The sequence below is a fragment of the Pantherophis guttatus genome, chromosome 6, assembly GCF_059756535.1.
Source record: "Pantherophis guttatus breed Tessera chromosome 6, ASM5975653v1, whole genome shotgun sequence".
Taxonomy (NCBI): Eukaryota; Metazoa; Chordata; class Lepidosauria; order Squamata; family Colubridae; genus Pantherophis; species Pantherophis guttatus.
In genome coordinates this window covers 5,646,742-5,667,628 of record NC_142068.1, presented here as the reverse complement: position 1 = coordinate 5,667,628, position 20,887 = coordinate 5,646,742, and the positions used below count along the sequence as shown (strand labels likewise).

The window sequence follows — 20,887 nt, the reverse complement described above, 5'->3', positions numbered from 1 at the left end:
GAGTTTAGAGTTATCTGATCAATCCCATCCTCGTCGCCAGTGTTGGATTCCACTAACTTCACACATGAGGCGAGAGAAGCAAGCAAGAGAACTCTTTATTATTAACAACTTAAACCAACCAAACAGAGAACGCTTTGTCAGGGGCTGACAGCTCTTTTATACCCGAGCCGTCGGTCCTATAACCAATCAGATAACTCTAAACTCCCGCGTTATTGTCAGCCCCGCCCCTTAACCAATCACCAGGCAGCGTCCCCGTTGCCGGGTCGCCGCCGAGACACAGCAGAAAGCACGTAAAAAATGTAAGTAGAAAAATAGGGACCACCTTTGATGGGAAAGGAACAGGTTTCCGTGCGCCTTTGCCATTTACTCATGCTGGCCACATGACCACGGAGACGTCTTCGGACAGAGATGAGCACCGCCCCTTAGAGTCAGGAACGACTAGCGCATATGTGCGAGGGAAATCTTTACCTTTATCTTTAGGGTCAGGTCAGCATTGGCACCTGCTGAAATCCTGCCTAATTCATCTGCAGGTCTTCAAACTCCAGAAACCAGGAAAGCAAGAATCCTTTCTTCTTACTGTATTCGTCATTTTGATTTCCAGCAATGGATTTTCACATGTTGTCAACTTTTTGAGGTATGTCAAGAAACAGACATAAGTCTCCAGGACTTTAGTAATTCTTGTTGCTCTTCTCTGTACTTTTTCCAAAGTCTCCACATTTTTTTTTTTGGTAACGTAGTGTAGGAAGTTAGCACCCACCCCTCTCCTAGAAGAATGAAATATTTTAGGAAATATCAAGAAAGGCAGAATATTATATTTCCCCGGATGAGAAATATGTTTTAAAGACAAAGCAGCTTCCACCTTCCTGCCTCCCTCCCCACCTTTGTCAACGGACCATCATCTGCAATACAATAGGACCCATCTAGCAACAGAAACTCACCACATGGCACCTGGGGAGATTAAATCAACCAGCAAGGCTAGCTACGACCTCCGACAGCAACCAGTCAGGATACTCTTCCTGTGCCTCAGGAAGTTCAAAGCTCAGAAGGTATAAAACCCAGGGACTCTCAGCATCTCTGCCCATTTTTCTGCTCAGGAACTCAAACCATGTGGCCCTGCTGTCCACCATTAAATCATCTTTCCAAGCAGTCTCCATGTTTCCAGTGTCTTTTTCCCCACTTGGAATTGAACCCAGAAGGATATTTCTTCCAACAGTATTGACCAAAACTGGGTGCAGTATTCCAGGTGTGGCCTTACTAAGGTTTTGTAAAACGATGCTAATACTTCACGTGATTTGGATTCTATGCCTCTGTTTATACAACGTGGGAGTCCATGGGACTAAACACTTACTACAGTACCTGCTACAACTCACTTAACTCGATCCAGCGAAGTTCCATCGTTCCCACAATGTGTTAATCTTGATTAAAGTTAACTTCGTTAATTGTGTGTGTGTGTGTGTGTGTGTGTGTGTTTTGTTCAACAAACTGTATAATGTAATGGACCAGGTTAATTGGCTTGTTTATGGGTACACTTTATTTTGCAAGATAGGCTTACAGGAACCAGATCAAACCTGTTGTTTTAACACGGCCAAAAATCAAATGGGATAAAGGTCAGGTAACTGCATCTATTGTACAGGGAGCTGTACTCCAAAACTGAGATCTCCAATTGCACCACAGTTTTCCTTTGTGTACATCCAAAATACAGTATCCATCTAGCAAGATTACTGATTTATTTATCCAATTTCTACAGCCCCCACCCCCACATCCCCTGACTCAACCGAGTGACTCTGGGCAGCGTATAATTTTAAAATTATAAAACAAGACAAAAAAAACCAGAAAAATCATCCAGAAATTAAATACAGGTAGTCCTTGTTGTACGATCAGAATTGAGCCCCAAATTTATGTTGCTAAGTGAGACAGTTGCCAGGTGAGTTTTGCCCCATTTTACGACCTTTCTTACTGCAAGTTGGTAAGTGAATCGCTGCAGATGTTAAGTTAGGGACATGGTTGTTGAGTGAATCTGGCTTCCCTATTGACTTTGATTTATTTATTTATTTATTTATTGGTTTGATTTATATGCCGCCCTTCTCCAGAGACTCAGGGCGGCTTACAATGCGTTAAGCAATAGCCTTCATACTTTTGTATATACCTGCTTAGTAGGGCTTTCGCCCCCCCCCCCAAAGCGGTGTTCTTTTTTATACAAAGTCAGCCTATTGCCCCCACAATCTGGGTCCTCATTTTACCTCCCTCGGAAGGATGGAAGGCTGAGTCAACCTTGAGCCTGGTGAGATTCGAACTCGCAATAATTGCAGGCAGCTGGCAACTAAGTGCTATTTAACAGCGCTTTAGTCCGCTGCTCCACCAAGGCTCCTATTTTGATTGTCAGCAGGTCGCAAAAAGGTGATTACGCCACCCTAGGGCAACACCATCGTCCTAAACATGAACCCATTGCCGAACATCCAAATTTTGATCACGCGACAGTCAAGTAAGCGTGAAAAACGGTCATAAATCACTTTTTTTTCAGGGCCGCTGTAACTTTGAACGGTCCCTAAATGAACTGTTGTAACTCAAGGACAACCTGTATTGTCTGTTTAGATCAGGGGTCGCCAACCTTAGTAACTTTAAGACTTCCCAGAGTTGAACTCCTCAAGTCTTAAAGTTGCCAAGGTTGGAGACTCCTGATTTAGATTACAGATTAAGAGTTGGAAGGGACCTTGCAGGGTTAGAGTTAGGGTTAGGGTCCTCATTTTACCTACCTCGAAAGGATGGAAGGCTGAGTCAACCTTGAGCCTGGTGAGAATTGAACTCGCAGTAATTGCAGGCAGCTGGCAGCTAAGTGCTACTTTAACAGCAGTTTTTTAACAGCAGCTGCGCCACCAAGGCTCTTCTATTTCCATGGGTTGATTGTCCTCACCGTCAGAAAATTTCTCCTTATTTCTAGGTTGAATCTCTCCTTGATCAGTTTCCATCCATCCTTCCTTGTCTGGTCTTCAGGTGCCTTGGAAAATAGCTTGACCCCCCCCCTCCTCTCTGTGGCAACCCCTCAAATATTGGAAGATGCTATCCTGTCTCCCCTTCTCTTCACTAGACCAGTCAGGCCAGTCTATTATTTATTCATTTAATTTATTTAGTTTGTCAAACATGTATAAGATAACAGATATAAATATAAACATGATTATAAATACAGGAAATGGATACGAATAAAAGCAGATATTAGGACAGGGAGGGAAGGCAAGCTGGTGCGCTTATGGGAATTACAGGAATGGGGTGAGGTTAACAGTAGACAGTCTAAGGTTAATGTTTTTGGGGTTTGGGGAAGAAACCAGAGTCGGGTAATGTATTCCAGGTATTGACCACTCTGTTGCTGAGGTCGTATGTTCTGCAATCAAGTTTGGAGCGGTTTACCTTGAGTTTGTATCTATTGTGTGCTCGTGTATTATTGCGGTTGAAGCTGAAGTAGTCATTGACAGGTAGGACATTGTAGCAGATAATTTTGTGTCCTGCGCTTAGGTCAGACCGAAGGCGTCGTAATTCTAGGTTGTCTTAAGCTTAAAATTTGAAGCCTGGTGGCATAAGGGATTCTGTTGCGAGCAGAGGAGTGGAGGACTCTTCTCGTGAAATATTTCTGGACTACAATCATTCAATTGTATTAATGTCCGATATGCAGTGTGGGTTCCAGACAGATGAGCTGTATTCGAGAATCGGTCTAGCAAAGGTTTTGTATACCCTAATTTGCAGTCCAATATTACCGGAGAAGAAGCCGCTCAGTGTCACTTTCATGATATGGGCGACTATATCAATTTGATAAATTAAACTAAAACAGATGAAGGAAGGGCAGCGGTCCTTGGATAAGGTATGGGTATGAGTTGTATGGGTATACTATGTATATAAGTACAATGACAATAAACTTTATGTGTGTGTTTGTGTGTGTCTGTGTTATCAAATTTATATTTCGTACCAAATATTTGGTCTAAAATGGTTTGTCGTGAATGCGACTGCTTGAGGGCTCCTGGATTGGAGCTGAAAGGCGAAAGGGATGCAGTCTGCTCCCTCCCACATGCTATTTCAAATCTGGTGCTGGTAGTCTGCTTTATTTCATCTGGTAGCATCAGATTTGAAATAGTAACGGCAGTTGCTGCACAAGATCCCTTGCATAAGCCTGATGATTCTGCCGAAATGTTGCCAAAGTGCTCTCAATGTTACACGGGAGAAGACCCGAATACACCAAGACTTGCATACCTGTACCCGTGAAAATCTACGAAAACACAGAGACAAACACATTTATATGTATCTATATATATATGTATGTATGTAGGTCTTTGGTTATTCGGGTTTTCTCCCGCGTAAAATTGGAGGTTTCTTGGCAACATTTCGATGAAGTCTCATTCATCATCTTCAGGCTGGTGTCTTCGGCTTCGTGCTTCTAGGAGCAATGTGTGTGATCGCAGTGTGTGTGTGATCCTAGCACGAAGCCGAAGACACCAGCCTGAAGATGACGAATGAGACTTCGTCGAAACGTTGCCAAGAAACCTCCAATTTTACGCGGGAGAAAGCCCGAATAACCAAAGACCTACATACAAACACCCGCGAAAACCTCAGAAAACAAATATGTATGTATATGTATATATATGTATATGTATGCATATATGTATGTATATGTATATATATATGTATATATGTATGTATATGTATATATATATATGTATATGTATATATATGTATGTATATAGGTCTTTGGTTATTCGGGTCTTCTCCCACGTAAAATTGGAAGTGTCTTGGCGACGTTTCATCTTCAGGCTGGTGTTCTCGGCTTCGTGCTTCCAGGAGCAATGTATGTGTATATATATATATATATATATATATATATATATATATATATATATATATGTATATGTATATGTATATGTATATGTATATGTATATGTATATGTATATGTATATGTATATGTACATGTACATGTATATGTATATATACATGTATGTATATGTATATAAGTATGTATGTATATATATGTATGTATATATGTATATGTATATATCTGTGTATGTATATGTATGCATGCATGTATATGTATGCATGCATGTATATGTATGCATGTATGTATATGTATATATGTATGTATGCATATGTATGCATGCATGTATATGTATGCATGTATGTATATGTATATGTATGCATGTATGTATATGTATATATGTATGTATGCATATGTATATATATGTATGTATATGTATATACACACACACACATATACATACATACATACATTACATATACATACATACATACATAATATATATATGACGCCCCCTCAATCCCCACCGTGCACGTGACCCAAGGTTTGGGGCGCACATGCCCGGGATGATCAAAGGGACCACCCGGCAGAGCCGGTGGGCAACGCAGCACCGGCGATTCGGAAGGCAAAGCGGCCAAAGCCGGTGGTGGGGAGGAGGAGGAGGAGGGGGGAGGGCGGGGCTAATATGCAAAGGAGCCGGCTGCTCCGAGGGCCTTATGGGAGACGTAGTTCTCCCTCCGGGCGTCGCCGAGACCCTCGCAGAGGGCGCGGACTACGGTTCCCGGGAGCGTCCAGCGAGAAGCGGAGGCGGCCTTCCGTTTGTGCTCGCCCAAGGATGCCCGCGCAGGCGCACTGCGACGGGTTGCGACAGAGGAGCCGCTTGAAGGTCTTTCTGCCTGGCTGCTGCTGCTGCTGCTTCCTCCGCCGCCGCCGAGCAGGTAGGGTGGGGGGCGCCTGCGCGACTCGGCTCCGGGGGGGGGGCTGTCGCTCCCCGCGGTGAAGCCCGGGCAGGGTCGGGAAAGAGGGGAGGGACGGAGGGAGGGGAGGGGGCTCCTTAGTGAGGAGGGGGCGTCCCAGAGGAGCTAAAGGGGGATGTGATCGAGAAGGTGGGGGGGGGCTGCCTTGGCCGGGGAGAGGGGGGAGGAGCGCTTTCACCGGCTTGCCCTAACAAAGCCCTCCCCCCTCCCCGGCTTTGCAAGGATTTTGGACTCCAGCGCCCATCATCCGCAGCCAAAGCCAAAGCTGCCTTTGTTGAAGATGGGGAGGGAGGGAGGGAGGGAGGCCGTGGAGGTTTTGCAAGCCGAGGCATGCCCCCTCCCCTTTTCCCCTTTGCAAAGAGCTGGGCGGGGGAAGGGGAGGCCTGAATGGGGAAAGGGGGGGAGGTGGGGGTCCCTTTCTTGCACCGCCCGCCGGGCTCCAAGTGACCCCCCCGAACCCCCGCTCGGGTGGATGCCACCTCTGCAGGAGAGGCCTGATTACAACAGAATTATTTCTCTCTTTCTCTTTCTCTCGTTATCTATCATCTCTTTCTCTCTCTCTCTCTCTTTCTTTCTCTTGCTCTTTTTCTCTTTCTCTCTCTCTTTCTCTCACTCTTTCTTTCTCTCGCTCTTTCTTTCTTGTTATCTATCATTTCTGTCTCTACGTCTCTCTCTCTTTCTTTCTTTTTCTTGCTCTTTCTCTCTTTCTTGTTATCTATCATCTCTGTCTCTACGTCTCTCTTTCTCTCTCTTTTTCTCACTCTCTGTTTCTCTTTGTCTCGTTATCTATCTCTCTCTACATCTCTCTCTTTTTCTCTTTCTCTCTCGCTATTTCTCTCTTTCTCTCTTGTTATCTATCATCTCTGTCTCTACATCTCTTTCTCTCGCTCTTTCTCTTTCTCTCTTTCTTTCTCTCTCTCGTTATCTATCATCTCTGTCTCTACATTTCTCTGTCTGTCTCTATCTTTGCCTGTCTCTATGTCTGTCTGTCTCTGTCTCCCTCTCTCTGTCTACTTACCTACCTACCTACCTACCTACCTACCTTCATCTATCTATCTATCTATCTATCTATCTATCTATCTATCTATCTATCTTGTTTCCCCAAAAATAAGACCCTCTCTTACATTTTTTTGAACCCTGAAATAAGCGCTTGGCCTTACCAGGGTATGTCTTATTTTGGGGGAAACAGGATGTCTATCTATTTCTCTACCTCTCCCTCTCTCCCTCCCTCCCTCCCTCCCTCCCTCCCTCTCTCTCTCTACCTCTACCTCTACCTCCCTTTCTCTCTCTCTACCTCTCTCTCTGTCTACCTACCTACCTACATCTCTCCATCATCCACCCACCCACCCATCCATCTATCATCTCACCTATTAACAACCCATCTCCCTCAGTCTAGCATATCAAGATGTATTTTGGGGGGGGGGGAGAGGCCTGTCCAATTCCCTTTGCCTGGAAATATGTGAAAATAGTTAAAAGTATGCCTGGAAGGAGTTAAAAAAAAAAACACCACCCCTAAAAAACAAGGGTGGAAGAGCGGATTGACGGGTTGGAAAGCCCCCCCCCTTGGTTTCTTGGTGGTTGTTCTCCCCCCCCCCCGTTGCAAAAGCTGCCTGGAAACAGGTGAGCGATAGGTCACCTCAGCCTCTCTGGCCTACCGGTTCTCGTCTCCCGGATCCTGAAAGGATGCTTGGAGACAGAGATTGCCGGGCGATTATTTGCAGATGGGCCCTACAGAGGGTGCTGCAAACAAGGGAATGAATGAAAGCAGCAGGCAGGCAGGCAGGAGTTGCCTCGCCGAGGCCTTTCTGCTCGATGCCAAGCCATTATGTAAGGAAGGCATCTCCTGCCACCAGGGAGGGGAACGGAAGGAGACATAAACCCGTGTGGCGTGAAGAGTACAGAATGACTTCATCAAATTGCCAGCGAAATGGTCTGTTGTAGTAACTGGCATCTTAACGATAATGGCTCTCTCCCTAACGGTTTTAAAAGGAGGGATTTAAAACGTTTGCAAAGCCTTTTTGTTATTTGCAGAAAGAGGAACTTGCCATCACCGTGACAGAATTTTGCTGAATCATGCAGCCTGAGAATATATTTTTTTCCCCCTCTCCTTCTGTTGTAGTGAGGCATAAAACACAAAAGGCAACAGCACGGGGTGACGTGGAAGATACAAGGCAGGGTGATTTGACCTAAGGAAAAGAAAGATAAAGAAAGATAAAAGTCGCACAAGAGGGGAAAAAACCACTGACACTAGGGAGCCCTTATTTTGACTTTAATGTTATCTATTAGGTCTAGACAATCCAGAGACAGGCTGCATTTAACACAGTGAGCTCCCTGTGACTGTTTGTCTCTTACAAAGATGTGTCTGAGGTACTTGTAATTGGACAAATGAAATGGAATTGATGGATCATTAATGTAAAGCGTTGTCACTTAATGCAACAAGAACAAAGACAATGCAGGGGCTGTCGATTTTTGAGCTGCACAGCATTTCTCAACAATTCAGGCATTTATGGCTAATCTTACTTACTTACTTACTTTTTTTTTTTTTTTTTAATTTGATTTATATGCCGCCCTTCTCCGAAGACTCAGGGCGGCTTACAATGTGCTCAGCAATAGCCTTCATCCTTTTGTATATTTATACAAAGTCAGCTTATTGCCCCCACAACTGGGTCCTCAATTTACCTACCTTAGAAAGGATGGAAGGCTGAGTCAACCTTGAGCCTTGGCGAGATTCGAACCCTGCAGTAATTGCAGGCAGCTGGTCTTAATAACCAGCTTAATAACAGGGTGCCTTAAATCCCTGTACTACCAAGGCTCTACTTTACTTTACTTACTTTATTTGATTTATATACCGCCCTACTCCTGAAGGACTCAGGGCGGTGAACAGCCAAACAGTAAAAATACATAGATACAAAATTTAAAAACAAAGTAAAATTGAATTAAACAATTTGGCCCAGACAGATTAAAACACCCCAATCATTTTAAAAACCGATTAAAATTTGCATAATTAAAAAGAGGGAAAAAATTAGGCCTGCCTGGTGGAATAAAAAGGTCTTAAGAGCGTGGCGGAAGGTGCGCAGATCCGGGATCCTCCGTATCTCCAGCGGGAGCTTGTTCCAGATAGTGGGTGACCCCACAGAGAAGGCTCTCCCCCTAGGGGCCGCCAGTCGACATTGTTTGGCCGACGGCACCCGGAGGAGCCCCTCTCTATGAGAGCGTACCGGCCGGTGGGAGGCTATTGGTGGTAGTAGGCGGTCCCGTAGATACAAGCGCCCCTTTTCCATTTTGCCTATTGAAAAACTCTTAAGTAACCCAGTTGTATGGATAGTTTTGCTTCACAAAATTGCTCCTTCCAGAGATTGCAGTAATTGGGTGTCTCTGCTCTAATGAACAGAAGGACCAGGGGTGACATGGTAGCAGTGGTATCTGAGGGGCTGCCACAAAGAAGAGGGGGACCAAACCATTTTTCAAAGCACCAGAAAGTAAGACAAGAAACAAGTCTTGTTTCTTACTCCTTAATGAACTAAGGAGAGATCCAACCTAGAACTGAGGAGAAATTTCCTGACAGTGAAAACAATGAACCAGTGGAAGGACAGACCTCCAGGAGTTTTGGGTGCTCCATTACTGGAGGTTTTCAAGAAGAAACTGGACAGCCATTTATCCGGAATGCTATAGGGCAGTAATGGCGAACATTTTTGGCACCAAATGCCCAAACCGGAACGCATATGTGTGTGTGCTTGCGCCAGAGCGCCGGAAACCCGAAGAACAGCTGGCCGGCGTGCACATGCCTATTTTGTGGCTGTTTTTTTGAGCCATTTTCAGGCCGTTTTTTCAGGCTGTTTTCAGGCAGTTTTTTTGGGCAGTTTTTGGCCCGAAAAACGGCCTGAAAACAGCCCAAGAAATGACCTATTTCGGCCATTCTGAGGGCCCTTTTCAGGCCTTTTTCAGGCTGTTTTTTGGACCATTTTTGTGGTGTTTTCAGAAAATGGCACAAAAAGCGGCCTGAAAACAGTCCAAAAATGTCCCCAAAACAGCCTGAAAATGGCCTGGAAAACGGCCTAAAAATGGCCTGTTTATTGACCATTTTCCGGCACTCCGACACCCAGGGCCGGATTTAGATGAAAAGAGGCCCTAGGCTATTCCACTTATGAGGCCCTTTCACCTATAGTGAAAGTGTAATTTTAATTTTGCTAACAATTTGAATGTAGGCCCCTCTTGATCTTGAGGCCCTAGGCTGAAGCCTAGTTAGCCTATAGGAAAATCCAGCCCTGGCGGCACCCGCAAAGACCAGGTGGCCGCCACGCTGGAAACCAGAAGAGCAGCTGGCAATGGTGAGAGAGGGCTCTGCGTGCCACCTCTGGCACGCGTGCCATAGATTCGCCATCACGGGTATAGGGTCTCCTGCTTGAGCAGGGGGTTGGACTAGAGGACCTCCAAGGTCCCTTCCAACTCTGTTACTCTGTTCTTTTTCTCCCCATCCCCAAAGACTGTAAACAGCTCCATTTTCAAAAATGCAATTACGTTCTTTTTTTTTTTTTTCTAAACTTCATGGTCTTTAAGGAGTTCTTCCCTGAATCAGATCACAGATGATTGTTGATCTCTGTGTTTGCCAAATAACGTAGATTACTATTTCTAGAGGATGTACCTTTAAGTCTGCTGAGAAAAGCTGCCATAGCACAGAACTGAAGTAACCGCTTGCAATTTCTTAGGCAAAGTTAGGACGAAGAGCCTGTTTTTCCTCGTGTTGGGATTATCTGGGGTCACGGTTACAGGAATTCATCTGATACAGCATCCCTTCTACCAGGACGAGTGGAAGTACAGTAGAAAGGCCGTATTTGGGAATCGGGTTACAAAACTGTAACCCAACCCCGTTCAGGACATCCGTTTAAGAAGGAAGAGATAGAGAGCAGCAGCTGTTCTCACGTATTATTTCTTCTTTTTTTTCTCTTTTGTTTTTTTCCCCCCCCAGAGTTTTCTGAGTGGCAAGTATATTTGTTAACCCTGGCGTTTACAGAAAAAGATGAAAGATATCGATCTAGGGAAAGAGTACGTGATACCCAGTCCTGGGTATAGAAATATCAGGGAGAGAACTAGCCTGAATCAACGTGGACGACAAGATGGGATCAAGTTCCGGCCAGAGAAATACAAGGTATGTAGCAATGACTACTTTTTAAAGCGCATTTATCCATTAGCTCAAGGCAGCTGGGGGATCATCCTTCATGTTACCCCAAAAACAGGAACCCCGTGGAATAAGTCGTGCTGAGGAAGAAGAATCATCCCAAGGACCTGAAGTATATAAAGGCAGAGTCGTCCTAGCTAGTCCTTTTTTTTAAATTTGATTTATATGCCGCCCTTCTCCGGAGACTCAGGGCGGCTTACAATGCGTTAAGCAATAGCCTTCATACTTTTGTATATTTTTACAAAGTCAGCTTATTGCCCCCACAAACTGGGTCCTCAATTTACCTACCTTAGAAAGGATGGAAGGCTGAGTCGACCTTGAGCCTGGCAAGATTCGAACTTACTAATTGCAGACAGCTGGAGTTAAATTGCAATGCATTAGTCTGCTGAGCTATCCAGGCTCAGTCTTAACACTATAACTCTTAACCACACTGTCTCTGACACCAGCACTTGACCCAAATTGCATAATGTAATTGATATAATTCTGTGTTATATAAATAATGAACGCATGACCTTCTATTATAATTATAGAGCGTAATCGGCTTCATGCTTTAAATGCCAATCAGTGAAAAGGAGACTGTATTTATTAAAGATTGATTGCTCTGGAAGTATGTCCAGGAAGGATCTAAAATTCAGATTTCTTTTTTTTTGCTTTGCATAGTTAAAAGTCTGTAGAGATTATCCATCATCCAGGTCGTGGTTGTCCCAAAGGTGCTTTTTCAGGAGGCAACTGGACTTCCTTGTTTTTTCCTTTTGAAGACGTTTTGCTTCTCATCCAAGAAGCTTCTTCAGCTCTGACTGGATGGTGGGGAATGGAAGGATTTATATTCCTTGCAGACAGCTGGTCATTTGCATCCTCTTAGAGGGTCCTTGAAGCACTTGGAGCTTTATCTGTGTATCTCTGGGTGACTGAGAATCTCTACAGACTTTTAGCTATACTATTTGGGATGAACATCCTTTGAATGGTTGGAGTAGGATTGAATTTCCAGAAGAAAAAATTGTAGACTACAGAACCAGGAGCACCACTCAGGTGACCCTGAGGACACAGATAAACCTCCAAGTGCTTCAAGGACGTTATAAAAGGATGCAAATGACCAGCTGTCTGCAAGGAGTATAAATCCTTCCATTCCCCACTATTGTTCTGTCCCTGTCTCACACACGCACACAAACAGACAGCCGGGGGTTAAATAAACTGGCAGACAACAAATTCTTTCGATAAGAGGATTGGCAGCAACCCAGTAGCTGCTTGCCAAGAACTTTACTCATAAACAAGATACACACAGTTCAAGAATTGTCAAGTCCAGTCCGTAATTAAATCCAAGGCAGATAATGTTGTTTCCAAAGATGCAATGTGACTCGATAGTAGTTAGTTTTGTCCGTCACAGAGTCTGAATGGCCACCTCACCCCCTTTTATCCCCTGTGGGGTGTGGTCCAGTGACTCAGCTTAATCTCGGGCACGCCTCTTCTTCTGTTGCGCGCGCTTATCTCTGCAACACTGCCGAGGATCCAGCCAATACTCATCTCCCTCATTACTGTCCAGCTGTGGCTGCGTGGACGTGCTTGGCCCCGGGCCTATCTCTTGACCTTCGGCGGACACCGAAGGCATTGCCAGAGAGGAGGGTCCTGGAGAGGGAGGCCTTGCCAACTCCTCTCCTTCACTCTCGGAGTCCTCTCCTGCTGATGACACAGGCTCAGGTAACGGAGCCACAACAACTATCCTGTCAGAGCTGAAGAAGCTTCTTGGAGGAGAAGTGAAATGTCTTCAAAAGGAAAAAGCAAGAAAGTCCAGTTGTCTCTTGAAAAAGCACCTTTGGAACTTTGCATAGTTAGTGACTATAATGAAGCTACTAGCAAATATACCGGTATTTCCTTCAGAGTGAAAAAATTAAGGGAAGCAAAAAAAATCAAGGCACAAACTGAACACTCCCCTTCTCCACACACACAAATGGCCAATTCAGAGATTTAAAAGAAAGATTTTGAGAAACGCTTCCCTCATACCAAAGAAGAATGAAAAGGAATAATTTATCTTAGTAGATTTTAGGATTAGGCAATAGATAATATTTAATGCTAAAAAGTGCTATACTAAACCAATCTGATATTTCCTTGGGAGTCCTAGGAACTAAAGCAAATAGTAGTGACACAAGATAAAATTTTAGAATGTTACAAATTGTGTGGTTCTGATCATGTTACTATGCTATTTAAAAAAAAAAACCTTTACGTTCTTCTAACCCAGGGGTGGGCAACTGTGGCCCTTTTACAACCTGTGGACTTCAACTCCCAGAATTCCTGAGACAGCCAAGGTGTCTGGGAGTTGGAATTCTGGGAGTTGAAGTCCACAGGTTGTAAAAGGGCCACAGTTGCCCACCCCTGTTCTAACCAGTATATGGACAATTATATAAAAGAACTTTATATAAAAAGTTATATAAAAAAATTATATAAAAAGAACTTCATGGAATAGACAGAGAAATTCAGGAAATTATAGGTTGGGTTACCTTTATTTCTGTTTATCAAATTGCTTTGATAAAATATCAGTAAGCCAGTTTGGGGTAGTGATTAGGGTACTGGCTAAGTAACCAAGACAATAAAGACAATTGGGTGAGTTTGGGCCAATCACCAGAAGATGGTGAGTTCTAGTCCCGCTTTAGGCATGGAAGCCATCTTGGCGACTTTAGACCAATCGCCAGGAGACTGAGTTCTAATCCTGCTTTTTAAAGAGGCAACTTTTTGATTTTCCTTGGAAGGTGTTTCGTTTCTCATCCAAGAAGCTTCTTCAGCTCTTCAGATTTGGATGAGTGAGAATCTCCGTAGACTTTTAATCCTGCTTTAGGTATCAAAGCCAGCTGGGTGACTTTCGGCCAATCCATCAATGAGGCTTGTTACGGAGAAAAAGAGGAGTAAGGAGTATTACACCTTTAGTTACCTATAAAAAGTAAATAAAAACTGGATAATGGGAATCTCATTAAAATGCATATGAAGCAGTTCTTCTGGCGAATAGCATAAAATAGGTGAGGGAAGGGCCTTATTCTCTTCTTCTTCTGCTGCTGCAGGATCTCTTCTAAAAGCAACATAAATACCACAGCCAATGGGAAGCCCAGTTTGCAAATTTGACTCTCATTCCATTTTATCATCCAGCCTTGACTTTGCAAATTTCATGATCTCAGCAAGCAAATTAAACCTTTTACCCCTGAAGGCTGCTTTTTATAGCATCCAGCTGGCTGGGAGAGAGAGAGAAAAAAAGAAAAATGGCAAGGGCTCACATATTGATGTGAACTTGGAGTCAGCCTAATGAAAGTATTGCCCCTAGGATAGGTAAATAGGTAAACTTTTAATGCTGCCAAAGTAATTTCTGCCTCGCTGTTTTTTTTTTTAGAGTTCTTTGCAGTGTCAACAAATATGAGTAGAGGTGTGTTCAGTACGACTTCGTTTCTTAGAAGTTTCAAAGGATTTTTTTTTTTAACCAAGTCCTTGACCAAGGATTTGAAAGCAAAATTAGCAGTCACGGGGTAAAAGAAAAAAAAAAAAAAAACTGAGCTGGCTGCACAATGTTTCATAATCATTTTAATCTGTAACCATTTTAATCTTTTAAAATGATCAGAATATAGGAAATCATATTTTTAGAACAATAGAGTTGAGGGAGGGTATATATTGTTCTGCTTGTTGATTAAGCTTTTGATGATCGGCTGATTGTGTAAGAACTAATTCTGTATAATTAGCCGCAGGGGAAAATTCAGAAACCTTTTTTTGCTGGGGATAATGAATGTCACAGGTAGCCCTCCACTTACGACCACAATTGAGCCCCAAAATTTACGTTGCTAAGTGAGAAACTTGTTCAGTGAATTTTTCTCCCCATTTTACGGCTTTTCTTGCCACAGTTGTTAAGTGAATCACTGCAGTTGTTAAATCAGTAACGTGGATGTTAAGTGAATTTGGCTTCCCCGTTGACTTTGCTTAGTCAGAAAGTCCCAAAACGGGATCACATGACCGCCGGAGACTGCAAACGTCATAAATATGAACCAGGTGTCAAGAATCTGAATTTGAAACACATGACTGCAAAGGTCATAAGTGTGAAAAATGGTCATAAGTCACTTTTTTCAGTGCTTTGTTCCTTTTTAATACTTGCAATTGTGATTAGCACATTGTGGTGGCTAATACCCTACTATAAATGTGGAAATATTGCCACATAATGAAGAACTGTGGGCCACAGTTCCAAATTCTTGGCAAGCCAGCCTTTAGTATTTTCCCCTTGTTTTCTGGTATTGTTGGACTTCCTGAGAATTTGTGACTCAGCAGAAATTACTCCCAGTGTTATGGGAAGTAGTTAGCTGCTGTTTTTGGAGATAGCCGGTGATGTTGAGCTGCATCGTAGCCTTTAATTAAGCAGCTGCTATTTGGCAAATTTTAGCACCCACCACAGCATTGCTTACAGGGAGGCAATCCTTGTTTTTAAGCTGCAAGGACCTAAAGTTAATTTTCGGTGCATTCAACTTGGCTTAAGTCCTTTCCTTGCGCAGTGTATCTGGTTCATCCTGGGTGGTCCTTTTGGTCTCAGAAGCCTGCTTCTCGCTGCCAAGCTAGTTGCTGGTAAAATTTATCCAGAATTCAATCCTGAACTAAAATGCTGCCTTGACATCGATCATGGAGTTTTGGCATGAGGGAGTTCATAATCTGTTGGTGTTGCCAGCCAGATGACTCTGTGAGGACCGATACTCACTTTCACCTACATTTTTCCTGCTCTGGCAGCTTGACAATAACAGGGTGTGTGTGTTTGTGTGTAATGCCAGGTTGGGAGAACGGTATTCAAGCATCTGTTGGCACCGTGGGATATTGCTGGCATCTCAAGGACACACCGGGCAGATGTCCTGGTATGTCTGGCTGTTTCCCCTAACAAAATGAACAGGGGTGATTGGTAGACATTTTGGACTGTGGGTGGCCCGTAGGGAAAAGGTGGAATGAACTATGCTTGCTTTTGCGCGGGAATCCCAGAGCTGGTTTTGCTGCTTCTGTGCCAATATGGTTCATTCGGTAAAGTTTTATACTCTTGGTAAACTAATGTCTCAGGAGTTGCTTTCTCTGGATTCGCCAACTGAACAGTTGACAGACTTCCTGGTAGAAGGCAAAGAGGTGGATGGCGCCCACCTGGCAATCGGACAGTTTTGAACATGTACTTCTGTGTTGGGGTGGCCAGGATGGCATAGGAAGAATACTCTTTATCAGCCGACCACCTTCCCTTCACCTAATATTTTCCCTTCCTGAATTAGCTGGCAGAGTCCAAGTCTGTTGCGGCCTGCTGGCAGCCAGCAAAACTGACAGCAGAGTCGGACAGTGAGAAGGTTGGGGAGGGACATGGGCCAGTCCTGGGGGCTGGGGAAAGCTCGGACGGGGGCTCTGCATCGAAGGCAGAGAGGGAGCTAGATAGCAGTGAGGCAGAGGAACAGCTGGAGCCCATTCCCAGTGTGCACATGCGCAGAGCTGCCAGAAGACAAGAAAAGCTAAGACAGCAGGGTTGACTTGGAAGTAAAGCCATACCTTGGAGGTGATTGGCCCCACCCATAGGAAACAAAAGAGGAGTGAACGGGAAGTGGGCTTTTGCAGGAAACAATTTGGTCGTTTCAAGAGTGGAAAGTTCTGTTCATGACTCTTAAGAGACTGTACCAAGTTTTGCCTTGCACTGCATTTGGAAACTATTACATGGCAGCTTTCCAAGCGAGATAAGGTCTGTGTTGATAAATATTCCTTTGAAAGACTGTTTGCCAAGCCTTGCTGACTGTGAATGAAAGGAATTCACAGTCGTGTAAATGAAAGGGGTTTTGCCAGGACCAAGACTCTGCTTCATGCTTTTTAAGGAAGCCTAGGTCAGAACAAAGTCATGGGCAGTGAATTGCCTAAGATTCCTTCTCCTTTGGGATTTCAGGATACATGCTGAGCTGTGTTCTGTCCCCGTCCCACACACGCACCCCCACAGATGGCCCGGAGTTAATAAACCACATGACAAAATCTTTGAAGATAAAGCTGGCAGCAACCCAGTGGCTAGCTGCCAATTCAGACTTTACTCACACAAAACAAAGATTAGACTGCAAGCATTCCGCTAAAGCAGGCAAAGTTTCCGCAATACAAGGATTAGTCCAAATGCAGTCCGACAAGGCAGGCAGAAGTCCAGTAACGCAGAGATCATAGATTATTTCTAGTTTTTGCTCGTCACAAACTGAACCGGCCACCACACCCACATTTATACCCTGTGGGGTGTGGTCCAGTGACTCAGCTAATCTTTGGCACGCCTTCACCTCTGCTGCACATGCTTCTCCCTGCGCCTCTGCCAAGGGTCCAGCCAGCACTTATCTCCTTCATCGCTGTCCACCTGTGGATGCGGGGACGTGCTTGGCTCTGGGCCTATTTTTTGGCCTTTGGTGTCCTCCAGAGGCATTGCCAGAGAGGAGGGTCCTGGAGAGGGAGGCCTTGCCAACTCCTCTCCCTCACTGTCAGAGTCTGCATCTGTCGATAGCCCAGGCTCAGGCAATGGAGCCACAACAAGCTGGTCCAGTTAAGCCCTGCTCCTGATATCATGGTCTTTGTGATGGAGCCCAGCTGCATTGGGTATAGGCCGCTAAAAATAGGCCCTAAAATCAGGTTGGTCACAAGTTATGGTCAAGATGGGTAAGTTCCATTACGGTCATAACTCAAGGACTACCTGTAGGTCTTGTAATAGAAGGAGATGCAGCCTTACATGCTAACCTGCATCTGGACAGGACCCTGTCTCTGGATGTGTTTGTTCCTTGTGCTTTTCTTCTTGGTGTTCTGATTTTGTGCTCATCCTGTCTTTTCAGCCCGTAGCAAGAAGGACTGGTCTTTAATAGAAGTACTGCTTGCTAATGGGACGAGCAGAATCTCGACACTTGGTGGGAAAAGAATTATTTTTTCAAAAATTGCACTTTCGCTTTATTTTCCTTTTCCTTTGAAAACGTTTTGCTTCTCATCCAAGAAGCTGGATGAGCTCATTCAGAACAGAAGAAGCTTCTAAGATGAGAAGCAAAATGTTCTTTAAAGGAAAAAAAAGAAAAGGAAAAAAATAAAGTCCAATTACCTTTTGGGGAAAAAACCCCCACCTTTTTAGCTATTTAAGAGGGATCCGGTTACAGGATACTGGTGGAAGTCATTTCATTTGAAATGTTTATAAATGAAATTTGGTCATCTTTTCTATGTCCTGCTCTACCTGCTGAAATTCACATGGTGCTCACAAGTGAGCTGAATGCAAGAAGAGAATGGAGTTGTTGGAGCATTTTTGTAGACGTTAAGATGGCTGAATAGAAAGGTGGGGTAGGAATTGAATAAATAAAATAAGCATAATTAAAAGTAGCTAGGATGGAGGCTAAATTGGTGCCAGCGAGGACACTGTGTTGTGATTTAATAACAAGCCACTTAGCATCTGGTTACATTACTGTTCCTTTTGCTATAAATAGTTCACATAAGCAATTATATTTAATTTTCCCTTGATTGATAGTTTAATTCACTGATTTCAGTTTGAATTAAGATCCTCATTCAGGAAGAAAATGGGCATAATTGCTTATGTAAACCACCCGTAATAATATTAAGAGCTTAATATAATAATAATAATAATAATAATAATAATAATAATAATAATAATAATAATAATATTTCTATGCCGCCCACTCTCCGAGGACTCTGGGTGGCTTACAACAATCGACAGTATACTAAATAGCATATTGCCCCCAACAATCTGGGTCCTCATTTTACCCACCTCGGAAGGAGGGAAGGCTGAGTCAACCTATTAAAATCAAATTTCCTTTTCTGGAAACAATAAAGGTAGTCAGTCCTCTAGTTATGACTGGTCACTATGCAGCTGTTGGAAGTTCTGATGGCCCAACCTGGGGGTGGTGTCAGGAGCCCAGACAGTTCAGATGAATTATATAGGCTATATAGGTTTATTGTGCACTAAAGCTCTCTATACGAATCTGAACTACTAACGGTCAAAAGCAAATTGGCGGTAGATAAGAGTTAAAGGAATTCAAGATGGTCTCGATTTAGATCTCTTGTGAGCATGAAGGGACTCGAGACTGATGACACCTTTGACCCCTCCCTCGGGCTCATCCTGGTAATCTACAAGGTACAGGAAGTCCTCGATTTCATTTAGTGACCGTTCAAAGTTATAACGGTACTGAAAAAAGTGACTTACGACTGTCTTTCACACGACCATTGCAGCATCCCGCATAGTCATGTGATCAAAATTCGGATACTTGGCAGTTGGTTCATATTTATGACGGTTGCAGTGTCCCAAGGTCATGCGATCCGTTTTTGCGACCTTCTGACAAGCAAAGTCAATGGGGAAGCCAGATTCGCTTTACAAGTGTGTTACTAACTTAATAATTGCAGTGATTCTCTTAACAACTGTGGCAAGAGAGGTCGTAAAATGGGGGGAAACTCAAATGTTTCACTTGGCAACATTAATTTGGGGCTCGATTGTGGTCATAAGTCGAGAACTACCCTTACTTATGAGCCAGATTCGCAGTTCCATCGTTTCAAACACACACACAGCAACCATGCCGCAAATTCGGCATTTGCAATGTCGCACTGACTCTGTTTTATGACTTATTTTTCCCAAAACTGGCATTTCTGCTTTTAGCAATAGCACTTAACTTTACAGACCTCTCTAAGCGGTTTACAGAGTCAGCCTCTTGCCCCCAACAATTTAGGTTCTCATTTTACCGACCTCGGAAGGATGGAAGGCTGAGTCAACCTTGAGCCTGGTGAGATTTGAACTGCCAAATTGCAGGCAGCCGGCAGTCCGCAGAAGTAACCTGCACTTCTGCACTCTAACCACTGCGCCACCGTGGCTCCTTTTCTGTGAAACCAGATCATAACAAGCCATGAGTTTGTTTGACGAGTGTTGCATTCATTTAATGACCACCTCAAAAAAATAAATAAATCATAAAACCAGTCACATGACCACTGACTTTACAACCGTGATGAATTATGTCTGTAATGGGCAGGCTCCATTACAGTCGTAAGTCGAGGACTACTGTTTATGTGCCTCAGAGGTATGTGGCAAGCCCTGAGATGCTCCCCAGTAATCAGCTATTCCTGAGCAGAGATGAGCAATCTCACTGAGGAGGAATTTGATGCTTCTCAGGCTTGGAAAGTCTGCAGACCAGATTGGAAAGATTTTTTCATTGCTGAATTACAAAGAGTGATTCATTGAGGGCTGGCATGGGATAGCAATAGCTCTTAGACTTATATAGCGCTTCACAGTGCTTTACAGTCCACTCTAAGTGGTTTACAGAGTCAGCCTCTTGCCCCCCACCCCTAATCTGGGTCCTCGTTTTACTGACCTCGGAAAGGATGGAAGGCTGATTTAAACCTTGAGCTGGTGAGATTCGAACTGCCGAACTGTTGTGACCCGTCAGTGGCCTGTGCAGCTAGTAGCTGATTCCGACAGCGAGGAGGCTGGTGTGGTGCTGCGCCAGCAGCCTGTGCAGCTGCCACTCGAGTCGGACAATGAGGAGGCTGGAGAAGATGTGGTGCCAGAGGCGGGGATTCAGCCAGGGCCTTCAGAACCTCCAGAAGCTTCCATAAGTGAAGAGGAAGAAGAGGAGGAGCCTCTTCTCGATGCATGGGGGCGCAGAGCTGCCAAAAGGCAGGAGTGGCTCCTCAGGAGGAGGTCTCCTCGAGAGTAAGGCTTGGGGCTAATTGGCCACTCCCTTAGCCTATTTAAGGAGGAAGGCCGACTGAAGCAATTTGCAGGGAACAACTTTGTTCACTCTCCTTCGCGTCCTGATCTTAGTTCTCTGCAAATTGCTTCTGGGCTTTCTGCCAACCATAGTAAGATTATGATTATTTATTCTTTGGATTCTTGTAGGCTGTTAAGAAAGTTAATTAACAGCCTTTGTTTGAAAAAGACTGATTTAATTTAGTAAACTAAGGTTTGTACA

The 20,887-nt window shown here is 44.1% G+C and overlaps 1 protein-coding gene across 2 annotated transcripts in view; it reads left to right on the top strand.

Moving 5' to 3' along the window:
• The first annotated feature begins 5,491 nt into the window (after window positions 1–5,491).
• ABCC5 (ATP binding cassette subfamily C member 5) overlaps window positions 5,492–20,887 on the top strand; it is a 76,459-nt gene continuing 61,063 nt past the window's right edge. For both annotated transcript variants that reach the window (XM_060684962.2, XM_060684961.2), the window contains exons 1-2: window positions 5,492–5,731; window positions 10,737–10,916. In XM_060684962.2, coding sequence (XP_060540945.2) covers window positions 10,788–10,916 — 129 coding nt within the window. In that variant the 5' untranslated portion in view covers window positions 5,492–5,731; window positions 10,737–10,787. The remainder of the gene's footprint in view (window positions 5,732–10,736; window positions 10,917–20,887) is intronic.